The sequence below is a fragment of the Megascapheus bottae genome, chromosome 2 (assembly GCF_031878675.1).
Source record: "Megascapheus bottae isolate mThoBot1 chromosome 2, mThoBot2.hap1, whole genome shotgun sequence".
Lineage (NCBI taxonomy): Eukaryota > Metazoa > Chordata > Mammalia > Rodentia > Geomyidae > Megascapheus > Megascapheus bottae.
The window spans coordinates 54,042,626-54,056,653 of NC_143510.1; the positions used below are offsets into that span (position 1 = coordinate 54,042,626).

Genomic DNA, 14,028 nt, shown 5'->3' on the forward strand with positions numbered 1-14,028 from the left:
GTGAAGTACTAGCACTTAGGCTGAAGACCTCTTGGAAGTGGCAGGGGCTGGACTGGGCCGGAGGTCTCTCTGAAGCCTTGGAGACCCCTCCCTGGGATTTGGAGAGGCTCCCTGGTCCCTTGATTTGACGTCCCACCCCCCTGACGCAGCCGAGACTATAATAAGTGCAGCCGTGGGCGGCTCTTGGAGGCAGGAGGCAGGAGCCAGCGGCAGGCTCGGCCTGGTGAGGTTGAGGGTGGGGGCCTGTCTCAGGATGCGATATGGGAGCCCTTGGTTCTTCAAAGTCCTGTGCCCAGTCCTTCCTAGGTCCTGAAGGTCAGAAGCTTCTCCCCAAATCCCTGTAGAAGCTGATTGACACCATCCCCAGGGCAGGAGAGCCTTCACCAATGTCTTAGGAAGGAGAGGGTCAAGGACAATTGTTGGCTCAGCCATAACTTTTATGATGTTTAATGGGAATCGAATCTTGAACCATGATCCTCAGATCTAGCCTCCTGTGCATCCATCAGGGCAGCCAGGGCAAGAAAATCTGTGAGACTCTCATCTCCGATTATCTGCCAAAAGCTGGAAGCTGTGGCTGAAGTGGCAGAACACTAGCCTGCACATAGGCATGCATACACATATGCATATGCACACACACACACACACACACACACACACACACACACAAGCTGAAGGACAGAGCCCAGGCCCTGTGTTCAGGCTGCAGAACTGGCACACATTCACATGCTGATGCGCGCGCGCACACACACACACACACACACACACACACACACACACACACACAGTGAGTTTGTCTTCAGTTGAGATCATAGCTCAGTGGTAAAACACTTGGAATATTTGAAGAATGCTCCAGAGTCTGCCCTTTCAAAACATGGACAAAAACCTGAAATCTAGCAGGGCACAGTATTTCATGCTTATAATCCTAGCTACCCAGGAGGCTGAGATTTGAGGATCAAGGTCCAAAGTCATCCTGGGCACTAAAATCTATGAGACTCTTATCTCCAATTAACCACTACAAAACTGGAAGTGGCACTGTGGCCCAAGGGGTAGGGTGGTGGCCTTGAACTGAAGAGCTCAGGGATAGCGCTCAGGCCCAGAGTTCAAGTCTCATGACTGACAAAAATAAAATAAAATAAAATACCTGAAGTCATCTTAGTCTCCACCTCTTCTTACTCTCTTTCTAAAGTTTTGGGGAGCTCCTTTACCTGCCCATCTCTTTTCAACCCCCCTATCTGTCTCAACAGAATTAAGACAGGGCTTAGGGTTCTTCACTGTGGAAGAACCACTCCGCCTAGGCTTGCCTTTCCAAATGCAGAGGCTCACAGGGGAGCAATCAGGTGTCATTTTTGTCAAAGGGCATAGGTTGGGAACTGAGACACTAGTCTTAGACAGCATGAAAGCGAAGGAAGAGAGAGGCATGGGAAGGGCATCAGACTGACCTACTAGGAGCTCAAATGAACCAGCCCTTCCCCAAGTTCTGCTCCGGTGGCTTCTCCCACGAGACAAGACTAGCAGGAGCTGTCCTTGATGGGAAGCATAGTCCTGAGACACTCCACCCCCACCCAGGGAAGCAGCTGAGAATGGAGAGGACTGAAGTAGCTGATAGGATCAGGATTTGATGAAAGATGTGCTTCTTCCAAAGAGGAGTTCTTGGCTACATCAGAAGTGAAGGAGATAGCACAAGCTGGTAATGACAGGCAGTTGTACCAGTTCCTTAGTAGTGGGCCTTGGAGATGAAGAGAAGCTGTTCCTGTCAGGGCCCCACCACAGGACTGAAGGTTGGGGTGGGCAGGAGGATGTGGCGGATGGTGTTGCCATGACAGCACTTCCTCTCTGTGTTGTCATCACATACTCAAATGGCACTAAGGAGGTAGAGCGGAAGGTGTGTTTTTTTTTTTTTTTTGCGGGGGTGGGGGGAGAAAGGGAGGGAGACAGGAACACAGGAACAGGACCATGGGCAGGAGAGAAGACTAAGTCATGTCCTAGGGACTACTCTGCACTAGACATCTGAAGTGCAGAGCATGTTGTTTATATTGTAGTAATATGTGGGGGGGAGGGGGGCTGACATTCTCTGAATTGTCTCTCTCTCTCTCTCTCTCTCTCTCTCCCTCCCCCCCCCCCCTCTCTCTCTCTCTGTGGTTTCTCTACAGATAGAAAACAGAGGTCACTGATCCTTAATGGGTCCTGGGAATGAACATATCATCTAATCCCAGAACCTCCTGCCCCAGTCTGCTTCCTGTACTAGACACCCCAGGCAGGGACTGTATCTACCCCAGTTTGTCACTGCTCGGCTTCTCCATGCTCACCCATTTCTTCATTGCCAAGAAGGTCAACTCAGTGGTGACCTGTATTTTGTTCTCCTGGGAGGAGGGTCAGGGCCTGGGGAGGAGGAAGAATGATGTCTTTTTTTCCATCCTCCCCAAATGTATTCTTCCTTGGAGTCTCAGCTCCATCTTGGAGACTGGGAACAAAGTGTTCATGAAATGAGAAATGATAGACCACAGAATTATCCTTCCTATACCTCTCATCCCCAAAGCATCCACGTTGGTGAGGATACTTCTCTTACCTCGTACTCTGTCCAGTGAGATCTGGATGCTTTCTCGAAGATCAGGGTCAAGTACTCTCTCTGCCAGCCTCCTGAGGTGGCTTAGAGCCTGCTTGGTCACCTCATGTCGTCTGACTTCTGCTCTCACTGCGGCTACAGCCAGCTGCCTCTGGGCTTGCATGTTGCCCGACCAGCCTTACCAGACTAAGCAACCTCTGGCCCTGAGACCCATGGCACCACCAAGCTACCAAACTCCAGAAGGCCCCTTCTGAGGAGCCCCACAATTCCCCGCCCCAGATCGCCTTTCTGCCCTTCCGTCTGTCGGCCTCACTTCCTGACTGATGAGTTTCAAACCCATAGCCTGGGACAGCTCTGCCTCCTGCATCTCATACCCCCTCTAGTGTTGGCTCATCAAACCTGCCCCTGCTATGATTTCCCAGCCAGTTGGAGAGAGAAACCCAAAGTGCTTCCCAGGCAAGAGACCTCCTGTAGGAGGTGGATAATTAAGATGGGTGTTGGTTCTGAGAGAATGTGGTTAGCCAGGTCTCAGGTACAATCCCATACTCTTGGGAATCTGCAAATTTGTGATGTGCAAAGCCAACAGGAATCCACACACCCTTGGCCTGTCACCTCATAGTCATGTCTTCCAGTGACCACCATGAGCCCTCCATTTTGACAGCTTGTAGTATAACTCTCCTTTGGTTAGCTACACACACTGCTGTCAACTCCTGTCCAAAAAAGCCCAAGTGTGGGGTCAGAGTGACCTTGGACCTGCACAGCTGAGTACCTGAGGAAATAAGCTATTAGCATGACTTTGGGCTATGTTAATCTCTTTTTGTTTAACATATCGGAGACTTGATTGCTGTTTTGTATGAATGCAATACCTGGCAGTTTCCTGGTTTTAAGAAAAGTATTTCAGGGCTGGGAGTTTGGTCTAGTGGTAGAGTGCTTGCCTAGCATGCACGAAGACCGGGTTCAATTCCTCGGTACCACATGCATAGAAAAAAAGCCGGAAATGGTGCTGAGGCTCAAGTGGTAGAGCTTCTATCTTTGAGAAAGTCCAAGGACAGTGCTCAGGCCCTGAGCTCAAGCCCAGGACTAGCAAAAAAAAAAAAAAAAGTAAAAGTATTTCGGGTCAGTGTGCCTGCTGTGTCCATGGAGAAAGCCTGCAGGGTCTGAGCTCCTCCTGGAGTGCCAGGACACCAGGAAGATGTGTTTCAATTATAAATTCATCCACTGTTTTGCATGCTGACAATTTAACCTTGAACATGTTCACTCACATCCATTCACACACACATTTATACTCAAAGATCTTAAAGCGTACAAAATTAATATTGGGCTTACATTTTCCAGAAGCTTGCATCAAGAGAGTTTTGCCAATTTTACTCTTGCAGATGACAACCAAGTTTTAAAACAAAGCTTTTTAACAAGGCAACTTAGCTGAAATTTATTTTTCCAGAGCTTGTTCCTGATGTCAGACATATTACCATAATACTTTTTGCAGATGAAAGTTGGGTGGGAGTCTTAAACCTAGGGGAACTAAGAATGAAGTCTGCATCCTGCCACCAACTGTCTCCAGAATGTCACTTCACCAAGTTGTTAGGAAAAAGAAAACTAGGCCTGCGGCTGCCTTGTCTGACCTTGGCTGGCCTCAACTGCAGCCAAGTGGGAGGCGCCATACCAGGTTTGAGACCTACCCCAGGTGAGGGTACAATGAGTTATAAAGGGGGAAAATAACCCATTACCAGATACAATTATGCTTTTATAATAATTAACATGTGTAACATTTAACAGTTTACAATATACTTGTATGTACATATTTATTATCTTCAGGACAAACCCTAAGGGTAAGGTCATTTGTCCCTATTATGCAGAAAAGGAAACAAAAGCTGGACACCAGTACCTCCTGCCTATAATCCTATTCAGGGTGCTGAGATCTGAGGATAGTTCGAGACAGCCTTAGCAAGATAGTCCATGTGTTTCATATCTTCTATTTAATCACCAAAGCCAGAAGTGGAACTGTTGCTCAAGTGATAAAGCACTAACCTTCAGAAGAAAAAACAAAAACTTAGGGATAATGCCCAGGCCTCAGTTCAAGCCTTAGGACCAGCAAAAAAAAAAAAAAAGGGGGGGAAATTGGTTCAGAAAAGGAAGAGGCCAGTAACAGATGAAAGAAGGACATGCACCATGTACCTAGATCTAATTATAGGGTTTTTCTTTCTTTTTCTTTTTCTTTTTTTTTGCCATACTGGGGCTTGAACTCAAGACCTCATACCTGTTGGCCTGGTACTCTACCACCAGACCTATATCTCCAGCCTTGTGTTTTGCTGATTATTTTGGTGGTGGAGTTTAGGGAATTTTTCTTCAATGGCTGGCTTCAAACCAGACTCTCCAGATCTCAGCCTCCTGAATAGTTAGAATTATAGGTGTAAGCCACTAACAATTTGATTACAGGTTTGGTTTTTGTTTGTTTTTGTCAGTTGTTTGGTTAGTCATGGGACTTGAACTCTGGGCCTGCGAGTTGTCCTTGAGCTCTTTAGCTCAAGGCTACTGCCTACCCCTTGAGCCACAATACCACTTCCTATAGGTTTGGGTTTTATTTATGCATACCTGAGCATGCCAGTACTGGAGCTTAATTCAGAGCCTGGGTGCTGTCTCTTGACTCTTGTGCCCAAGTTTGGTGCTTTAACACTTGAGCCACAGATCCACTTATGGCTTTTTAGTGGTTGATTGGAGATAAGAATCCTTGGATTTATGTGATGAGCTGACTTCAATTGTTTATTTATTTATTTATGTTTTGGCCAACTCTTAGTGCTTGAACTCTGGGCCCGGCCACTGTCCTGTCCTTGAGTTTTCTCAAGGCTAGCACTCTACTACTTGGGCCACAGCACCACTTCTGGCTTTTTCTGTCTATGTGGTACCAAGGAATCAAACCTAGTGCTTCATGCATGCTAGGCAAGCACTCTACCACTAGGTCATACTCCTGGCCCCTGACTTCAAATCTTGGGGGTGTGTGTGGGGGAAATGGGGCCTGGTCGCCATCCCTGAGTTCTTCAGTTCAAAGCTACCGCCCTACCCTTGAGCCAAGCCCCACTTCCCATTTTCTAAAGGTTAATTGGAGATAAGAGTCTCAGGTTCTTTTGTGCCTGGGCTGGCTTTGAATCTTGATCCTTAGATCTCAGCCTCCAGAGTAACTAGGATTTATAGACATGAGCCACCATATGCCCAGCTTAAATCTTGATCCTTATATCTCAGGCTCCTGAGTAGCTAAGACACCGGCATGAATGCCTGGTACCTGGTTTTGATTAGTTTTAATACACACACACACACACACACACACACACACACACACACACACACTAAAGCTACTTGCCAGCTTAATACCATAGTCTTGGCCTAGTTACTTTACAACTTGAACCCTTTGTCCCTCCCTCCCCCCCACATTTCTTCATGTCTTCTTGGTGGTAATTTATGGAGAACAAGAGAATATAACTGAATATTTGCGAATTTGGAATTAAAATGATTGAGGTTGGGGTTATTCACTGGACTCTATAAAAGTACTGGAGCCAGAGTAGTTAACACTTAGTGTTACTTATGCCAGGCATGAAGCATTCTATTTATGCTATTTCAATTAATCTTTACAACAATCTAGACATTGTTGGAACTGTTTTATATATCAACATTGTATAGATGAGAAAATAGGCACAATGTAAGTACCTAGCCAATAAATTCTACAGCTATTATGTGGTAAACATAGAGTTCATGCTCAACACTGGTAGTTCACGTTTCTAATCCTGGCTACTCAGGAGGCTGAGATCTGAGGATCAAGATTCAAAACCAGCCTAGTCAGGAATATCTGTGAGACTCTTATCTCCAATGAATCTCCCAAAACACAGTAATGTGACTGTTGCTTAAGTGACAGTGTTTGTCTTGAAAAAAAGGACAGTGCCCAGGTCCCAAGAAGTAACGCGCGCGCGCGCGTGCACACACACACACACACACACACACACACACACATCTAAAGAATTCATGCAGCTTTATTCCAAAGTAGTACTATATTGTGAGCTAGGAATGTGGTTTAGTGGAAGAGTGCTAGCATGCCTGAAGCCCTAGGTTCAATTCCTCAGTACCATATAAACAAAAATAGCCAGAATTGGTGCTTTGGCTCAAGTGGTAGAGTGCTAGCCTTGAGCAAAATGCAGCTAAAGGACAGTACCCAGACCCAGAGTTCAAGCCCCATGACTGACTCTCTGTGTGTGTGTGTGTGAGTTAAGCAGCCTCAGAATCTTAGCACACAAATGTAAATTATTCTGTAGAGAAGACTTGTCTTTTTTTTTTTTCGGTGGGTCATGGGGCTTGAACTCCTCCTGGGCGTTCTCAAGACTACCACCTTACCCTCGAGCCAAGCCCCACTTCCCGTTTTTTAGAAGTTAATTGGAGATAAGAGTCTCAGGTCCCCTTTGTGCCCAGGCTGGCTTTGAACATTGATCCTCAGATCTCAGCCTCCTGAATAGCTAGGATTACAGGCGTGAGCCATGCGCCCGGCTCTGTCTTGTTTGTTTGTTTCCAATAAACATGCTTTCTTCCTTGGAAAAGATAGTGTGTAGGTACTTCTGCCATAATAAAGGTGTTCGCTAATTCTTTTGCCTCCTAAATAGAATTGTGGAGACTTCTTCATCTCCAATATATTCTCAAACCAGACCTCCTTTCGTATCTTTTTTTTTTTTTTCAAATCGTGGATCAGACATGTGTGAAGGTGCCCAGGCTCGCCTGTAGCTTTGTCACAAACAGGGTTGTGCTGGGCTGAGGCCCGTGTTTGTTTCTGAAAAGCCTTGGCATTAGAAGGGAATGTATAGTAAACACACAAATGGGTATTTTTCTGGGTATCCCTATACCCAATCCAGGCCCCGTGGCCGGGCTCGACAGCTTAATATGTGGTTTCTCTAGGCATTCCAGGGTGTGACGTAAGAACATAAGACCGTGGCGTCATCATGAGGTCAGCATAGCACTAGGGAAAGGAAGGGGGAGGAGGCCCCGCCTTCGAGGGGCGGAGCCCCATCCGTCCAGGTCCCAGAGATCCCCTTTCCTCTCTCTTCACTTGCTTCTTCACAGCCTTTTACTTGGTTGTCAACTCTGGCTCGGAAAGCTGGGCTGCCACTCCCCGCGGCTGGGAGAAATGTCTAGAAACCCTGCCTCCCGTTCTAAGTTTCATCCAATGAAGGCGTCGGGGGGCGGGGCGGGAGGCGGGCCGGTGACGTAATGCAGCTTGATTGGCATGGAGACCATCGGCGTCCTGGATTAGCCACAAAGTTCGCCAATCCGGAGTCAGGGGTGGGATTGTGCAGGCGCAGAGCAGCGGCTTGGCTGGCTTCAATTTAAAGAGACAGAAGCCATCGGGGGTCCTGGAAGACTGTCCCCGATACCCTGCCCACTAAGTCCTTGGGACCGCCTAGGTCCTGCGAACTGGGGAGATGGTTTGCGGCGGTTTTGCCTGCTCGAAGAATGCGCTGTGCGCTCTCAACGTGGTCTACATGGTGAGGTTTGGGAGGTGGGGGAAGCTAGGGGTGGAAAGGCGAGTGGGGAGAATCTCCAGGGGACTTCCGGCGGGGAGAGGGGTGTACTGGGGGTTCCGGCAAGATCCTCAGGAACTTCCGGATGAGAGGGGATTCCTGGGGACTTCCGTGGAAGGGGTGAGACTTCCGGTGATTTGGGGACTTGTCTGGGGGTAGGGAGGCGATGATAAACTCATTCCTCTCTTCTGTGATCCAGTTTCCCAAACAGAAGGTGAAAGACGAGGCTAGAGGTTTTGTTGGTATACTGAGGCTACCGACCCTCCCGCCCTCCCCTTTGTAAAGATTTTTGCTGTGTATGCGCTAGAATTGTTTGAGATGTGTCTGTTTCCCGTAGCTGGTGGGCTTATTGCTCATTGGAGTGGCTGCTTGGGGCAAGGGCCTGGGTTTGGTGTCCAGCATCCACATCATTGGAGGAGTCATCGCTGTGGGAGTCTTCCTTCTCCTCATCGCAGTGGCAGGATTGGTAGGAGCTGTCAATCACCACCAAGTCCTGCTATTTTTTGTATCCTCACTTGAAGTCATGGGAGCACTCTAGATGTTGGGAAAGCTTCACCTCAGGAATCTTAGAACTGCCTCTTTGCCCTGCCCTATTCAACAGTCCACAAAATAAAGCCTAATAATTTTGCTTAGAACTTGACAAACATGTGCTGGTGGAACCAGGGGATTATTTAAAATGGAACAGAAGAATCTAGGTCCTTTTTCCTTAACTTCCTTTCAGTACATGATCATTCTTGGTTTGGTTTTCGTCTTTCAGTTTGGAATCTCTTGTTCATGTCTGGCAATTAACCGAAGCAAACAGGTAAAGAGATACCCATAGAAGTCTATATTTGTCCTTTTTTTCCATTTTTAACTCCTTCCCCTTACCCATCATAGTTATGTCCACTACTTCCACTCCTGAACCATTTGCTTCCCCTGGGATGTATGGCTAATTCTCCATGAGGATGCTCTGAAGGGAGAGCCTAAGAAAGCAGCTATTTAACATTGTGCTAAACTGTCATGCTTCTGGGAGATATGGACTGCCTTTGCTACAACGAAGGAAACTTGCACAGATAATTTACATGTCTGTGTCCTCTAGACAGATGTCATCAATGCTTCTTGGTGGGTCATGAGTAACAATACACGGCATGAACTGGAAAGAAGTTTTGACTGTTGTGGCTTGTTCAACCTTACAGCCCCGTATCAACAAGAGGACATTTCTTGCAATGCAGTGAGTTGGGGGGTAGGGACAAAAGGTATTAAATTGGGTAAGCACAATGCTCAGGCTGGCAGATGAACGTTGAAGTTGAATGTTATTGCCTCTTTTGCACTCTTGAATTGAGCTGGGCAGGATAGATACTAACACTTGGGATTTAGCCAAATGAGACTTCAGCCTGAAGAGTACAAGTAAATAATTTCTTAGTGACATTCCACCTGTTTTTAACCCTCAGATGTGCAAGAGCAGAGGCTCCCCTTGTCAAATGTGTGGAGAAAAGTTTCTGAAGCATTCAGATGAAGCCCTGAAAATCCTAGGGGGTGTTGGACTCTTCTTCAGCTTTACAGAGGTAATGTTCCCCAGCTCACTCATGTATAACCTCCAGTGCTAACCCTAAGGTTTAAAACTAGTCATCTCACCGGGCACAGTGGCTCATGCCTGTAATCCTAGCTACTCAGGAGGCTGAGATCTGAGGGTTGAGGTTCAAAGCCAACCTCAGGTACTAAGGAATGTAAAACTCTTATCTTCAATTAACCATTAAAAATGGGAAGTGGGGCTGTGACTCAAGGGGTAGGGTGATAGCCTTGAGCTGAAGAGCTCAAGGATAGCACCCAGGCCCAGGGTTAAGCCCAAAGACCCACAAAAAACAAACAAAAGGGCCAGGAGTTTGACCTAGTGGTAGAGTGCTTGCCTACCATGCATGAAGACCCCCTTGCCCTCTGGTTCAATTCCTCAGTACCACACATATAGAAAAAAGCTGGAAATAGTGCTGAGGCTCAAGAGCCAGAGCTCTAGCCTTAAGAAAGTTCAAAGACAGTGCTCAGGCCCTGTGCTCAAGCCCAGGACTGGCAAAAAAAAAAAAAAAAAAAAAAAAAAAAAAAAGCAACAAAAAACTGATCATTTCTTCCCCCTTCTTCCTATAGATCCTTGGTGTTTGGCTAGCAATGAGATTTCGGAATCAGAAGGATCCTCGAGCCAACCCCAGTGCCTTTCTATGAGACTCTGAACTCTTCTGACTTCTCCTGCTTTTATTCCTCCCTTAGTGAAAGCCTAGGGTCTGAAACTCTTTTTGAGAAAAAGGTAAAGCCCCTTGAACATCCCCCCCAAGCTGAATGAACAGCTAGGCTTTATGCCTTGACATATTTTGGTGGGTGCAAGGCTACAGGGAACAGAATGAAAAGTTATCTACCACTCCCCAGGTGGTGCTTGGGAGTGCACAGATGGGGATGGGGGGTGGAGTCATTCATTGCTGCTTCCCCTTTTCACTCTTCCATGCTAGATACCTTAGCCTGGTTCCAAGAGTAAAATCAAGGACAAGACTAAGAGGAAAACCAAGGCTTTTTTTTGTTGTTGTTTTGAGAGGAGGTAATTTGCTGGATATTGAACCCAGGACCTTACACATGCTAGGTTAAATGCTGTACCTCTAGCACCATTCCCAGACCCTCTAAGAACTCTTGCCATAGGTGGGACTCTGTGTGAGGAGGTTCGTGAATATAAAAATAAAAGCCATTTTAACTTCATATTCAAAGAAACTGCCTGAAAGTTCCTTTCTAACTTCACCAGTCTAGGGACTCCACTGCCCACCTAGGCCCTGTTCAGTTTAAGGAAAGTCTTTAAGGTTTTGTAGGGAGTTCCTTTTGTCAATCTCCCAAAGGCAATCAGAGAAACATTAAAAAAAAAAAAAAAACATACTTCTTTTGTCTCGTTTGCTATATAAAAAAAAGGTCTCATATCAAGATCGAGAGGGAGAAGGGAAGGGAGATGCCCCTTAGTGTAGAGAAATGGAGAGGAGGGGGATAAGCCTCAAAAGGAGGAATAGTGGGGAATGTCATTAAGGCAACAAAGTATGCTCTGTAAAAAGCTGGAGGAATCCCCACAGCTTCACAGGAAGGCACAGGTCTTGGCTTCTCTGTGGGATTCTCTCCACATAAGTGTCCAGAAAGTGGTAAATGGTTGCTCTAGACTGTTCATTCTGGATCACCTTCTTCCTTATGTAGATAAGAATGCTGCAGGGCTCGGAAGGCAGATATTCGCTTGTGTGGGTTAAAAGTCAGCATTTCCTAAAGGGAGAGGCAAAGGTCAGAAAAACATGAAGGAGAAAAGACTTCTTGTCTAGCCTCAACATACATAGGAACAGGCTCTATTTTCTAAACACTTGGATCTGTGACTGGTCCACATAGCACCAATAAGTAACTGTAGCTCCATCCACAGCCAGGTCTTGTAAACCCCAATGGCCCCATTTCCCAACCTTGTTCAGCCCAGGCCCTTCCAGTACCAGCAGTAACTGCGCTCCAGATTCCTCCATCTCTGGCACCACGGACTGCACTGGCCGAGGCACTCTGGGAGAAAAGGCTCCTCGGGGAAGAGATACATCTCGGGGCCAGTCATCTTCTGGGGGCAGCCCAATTAGACTGTAAGGGTAGAACTCTGGTCAAGCAGGTTCCTCTAGCACCCACCCCTGGGGTTGAGCCAGTGGACATCCAGGGCTTAGCAGAAAGAAGACTCAGAATGGTAGTATCTTTCTTCCTCTTTAGATACTTACTCAAAGATTTTTCCCAACTGGTCAGCTTCAGAGTTTCCACAGAAGAGAGGCCTGAGGTGAGAAAGGATACAAAGTAACAGTTTTTTTTTCAAAAAGCCTGTAAAAGGACATGTAGTTTCTAATTCCAGAATATCATGGAGCTTCTGGTTATAGGCAAGGTGGCCTATAGTATTCTAAAAAGAACAGGAAGGGAGGAGTGGGGCTGTAGGAGAGCATTTGCCTAGCAGGCACAAGGCTCTAGGCTGAGTCCCCCCCCCACAAAAATAAATACTTGGGGGGTTGGAGATGGCTTAGGGTTTTGAGTCCCATACTTTCGACGAAACATCTCTGCAAAGATACAGCCAACACTCCACATGTCCACAGGTGTTGCATAAGTAGACTGAAGAAGAACTTCAGGAGCACGGTACCAAAGTGTAACTACCTAAAGAAAAGAGGAAAAGTGCCTGAGTTACAACTGAAGCACAGGACTTCTTAAGGGGGGTATGGACAATCACTCTCCATCCCCCACCACAACCCATTTTGGTTTCCACCTTTCTAACTCACCACAGGAGTAAGGGCCATCTGATAGCTGTAGATTCTGGCCAGGCCAAAATCAGCCAGCTTGACTGTTCCACCACTGGTCACCAGAATGTTCTCTGGCTTTAGGTCTCGGTGGACAATGCAATTGGCGTGAAGGAAATCTAGACCTCTTAGAAACTGACGCATCAGATCCTGGATTGTAAGAGAGGTACATACTTGAAATAAGGGCCACACTCAAAATCCTAACAGGTTGTTCCCAACCTACCTCTCAATGTCTACTTACCTTGATGGTCTCCACTGGCAAGCCTGGTGGGGGTGCCTTGTCCAGATATGTCCTCAGGTCTTGATCTATATGTTCAAACACTAGGGTAACCTTGATTTCTCGGTCAGTTCGGGAAGTGGCACAGACGTCCATAAGCCTGGACAGAGTTAAATGGTCACTTGCTGGCTAATTCCCTTTAAGAAAATCTCTACTTCCTCGGGGTCCTCCCTCCTCACTCGCCCGCCCCACCGCACTTACAGGCGTCCCCCACCTCCACCTTGTGTCTCACCGGACAACATTGGGGTGCTCGAAAGCCTCCAGCCGCCTCAGTAAGGCCACCTCGCGCACTGTGCTGATGGGAAGGCCCCCTCCAGCGCCTCCTCCATTGGGGACTCTCACACTCTTGAGGGCCACGAAGTGGCCGCTGTGGGGATCACGGGCCTTGTACACCGTCCCATAGGCACCGACGCCAATTTCGGCCACGGGCTCGTATCGAGAGGTAGCCATTCTCGGAGCAGCCGGAGCGACTCTACAATCACAGAGATCTCGACTGCCCAACTTTCCTTCCACAGTTAGCAAGGCGTGAGCCGGCAGCCGAGCGACTCCCCGGGACGGCAGCACAAAAGACTCCGCCCGGCGGCGCATCCCCTTCCCAAACTTCCGGGGACCCGCCCCTCAGAGCACAATGCCTCGGCCACCGAGCCTCCCGGCCGCGAGACGCAGGGGAGGCAGGAAAACAGCTTCTCCTTCCAGGCGGACATCGCTGGACGCCGAGACCACGCAGCTGGGCCTCCACGAGGCTACACCTCGGCCCCTCAGATCCCACCCGCCTCCACGCCGGCACAAAGGCCCCACTTCCCGCCCTCGGGCCGCCCTGCCCGGCGGCCGCGGGGGTCCTGGGAAGGGGCTCCACTTACCGCACGCCTGGCCGGGCCCGTTACGGGAGCCCCGGAAGCGGTTCCGGGAGCGCCATACAACCCGAGCAGGGTCCGGGACAGCTAGATGCCACCGACCCAGGCCACAGACACAGGCCGCGCTCCGGAGAGGCCCCCTCACCCCCACCCTCACCATGTGACCAGCTGCCAAAGAGGCGCGCGGAAACCGGGAGGGCGGGGCGGGCACCGGACGTGCGGGACACGTGATCTCCACCCATGCGCAGAGGGGCGCTGGCGGGGAGCCGTTCTGATGGGGGGGGTCGGTGCAAGGAAAGGGGGGCGGAGTGCCGATGGCCACCACGTGATCGGTTGCTACCGCACGTGACCGCTTGACATTGCTCGGAGGAGCAGAGGTGTGGTTACGAAGCGGGGCACGTGACTGACTGTCGTGCAGGGCTGGGGGGGGGAAGAGGGGCGAGGGAGGGTGGAGCCCGAAGCGGTGCCATGGCAACCCGGGCCA

At 48.6% G+C, this 14,028-nt stretch overlaps 2 protein-coding genes across 2 annotated transcripts; one reads left to right on the forward strand and one right to left on the reverse strand.

Annotated features, from left to right (window-relative positions):
• The first annotated feature begins 7,857 nt into the window (after positions 1–7,857).
• Positions 7,858–10,832, forward strand: Tspan31 (tetraspanin 31). The gene is made up of 6 exons (XM_090327771.1): positions 7,858–8,079; positions 8,453–8,620; positions 8,837–8,917; positions 9,194–9,325; positions 9,546–9,659; positions 10,234–10,832. Exons 1-6 carry the CDS (start codon positions 8,017–8,019, stop codon positions 10,306–10,308), a joined length of 633 nt encoding a protein of 210 aa, XP_090183897.1. The 5' UTR covers positions 7,858–8,016; the 3' UTR covers positions 10,309–10,832.
• On the reverse strand, positions 10,631–13,730 carry Cdk4 (cyclin dependent kinase 4). The gene is made up of 8 exons (XM_090327764.1): positions 13,551–13,730; positions 12,923–13,162; positions 12,655–12,790; positions 12,396–12,563; positions 12,164–12,273; positions 11,853–11,903; positions 11,586–11,721; positions 10,631–11,370 (listed from the first exon to the last, which is right to left on the reverse strand). Exons 2-8 carry the CDS (start codon positions 13,138–13,140, stop codon positions 11,278–11,280), a joined length of 912 nt encoding a protein of 303 aa, XP_090183890.1. The 5' UTR covers positions 13,141–13,162; positions 13,551–13,730; the 3' UTR covers positions 10,631–11,277.
• Positions 13,731–14,028: the final 298 nt, after the last annotated feature.

Bases quoted from the DNA above. Each gene is read 5' to 3' on its own strand.
- Cdk4 (XM_090327764.1), bottom strand. From the start codon at position 13,140: ATGGCTACCTCTCGATACGAGCCCGTGGCCGAAATTGGCGTCGGTGCC. The intron at 12,564-12,654 runs GTAAGTAGACAT...CTTACAATCCAG, and splicing joins TGCCAGTGGAGACCATCAAG to GATCTGATGCGTCAGTTTCT. The intron at 11,371-11,585 runs GTACTGGAAGGG...CTCTCCCTTTAG, and splicing joins CTGGAGCGCAGTTACTGCTG to GAAATGCTGACTTTTAACCC.
- Tspan31 (XM_090327771.1), top strand. From the start codon at position 8,017: ATGGTTTGCGGCGGTTTTGCCTGCTCGAAGAATGCGCTGTGCGCTCTC. The intron at 8,621-8,836 runs GTATCCTCACTT...ACTTCCTTTCAG, and splicing joins ACCAAGTCCTGCTATTTTTT to TACATGATCATTCTTGGTTT. The intron at 9,660-10,233 runs GTAATGTTCCCC...TTCTTCCTATAG, and splicing joins TCTTCTTCAGCTTTACAGAG to ATCCTTGGTGTTTGGCTAGC.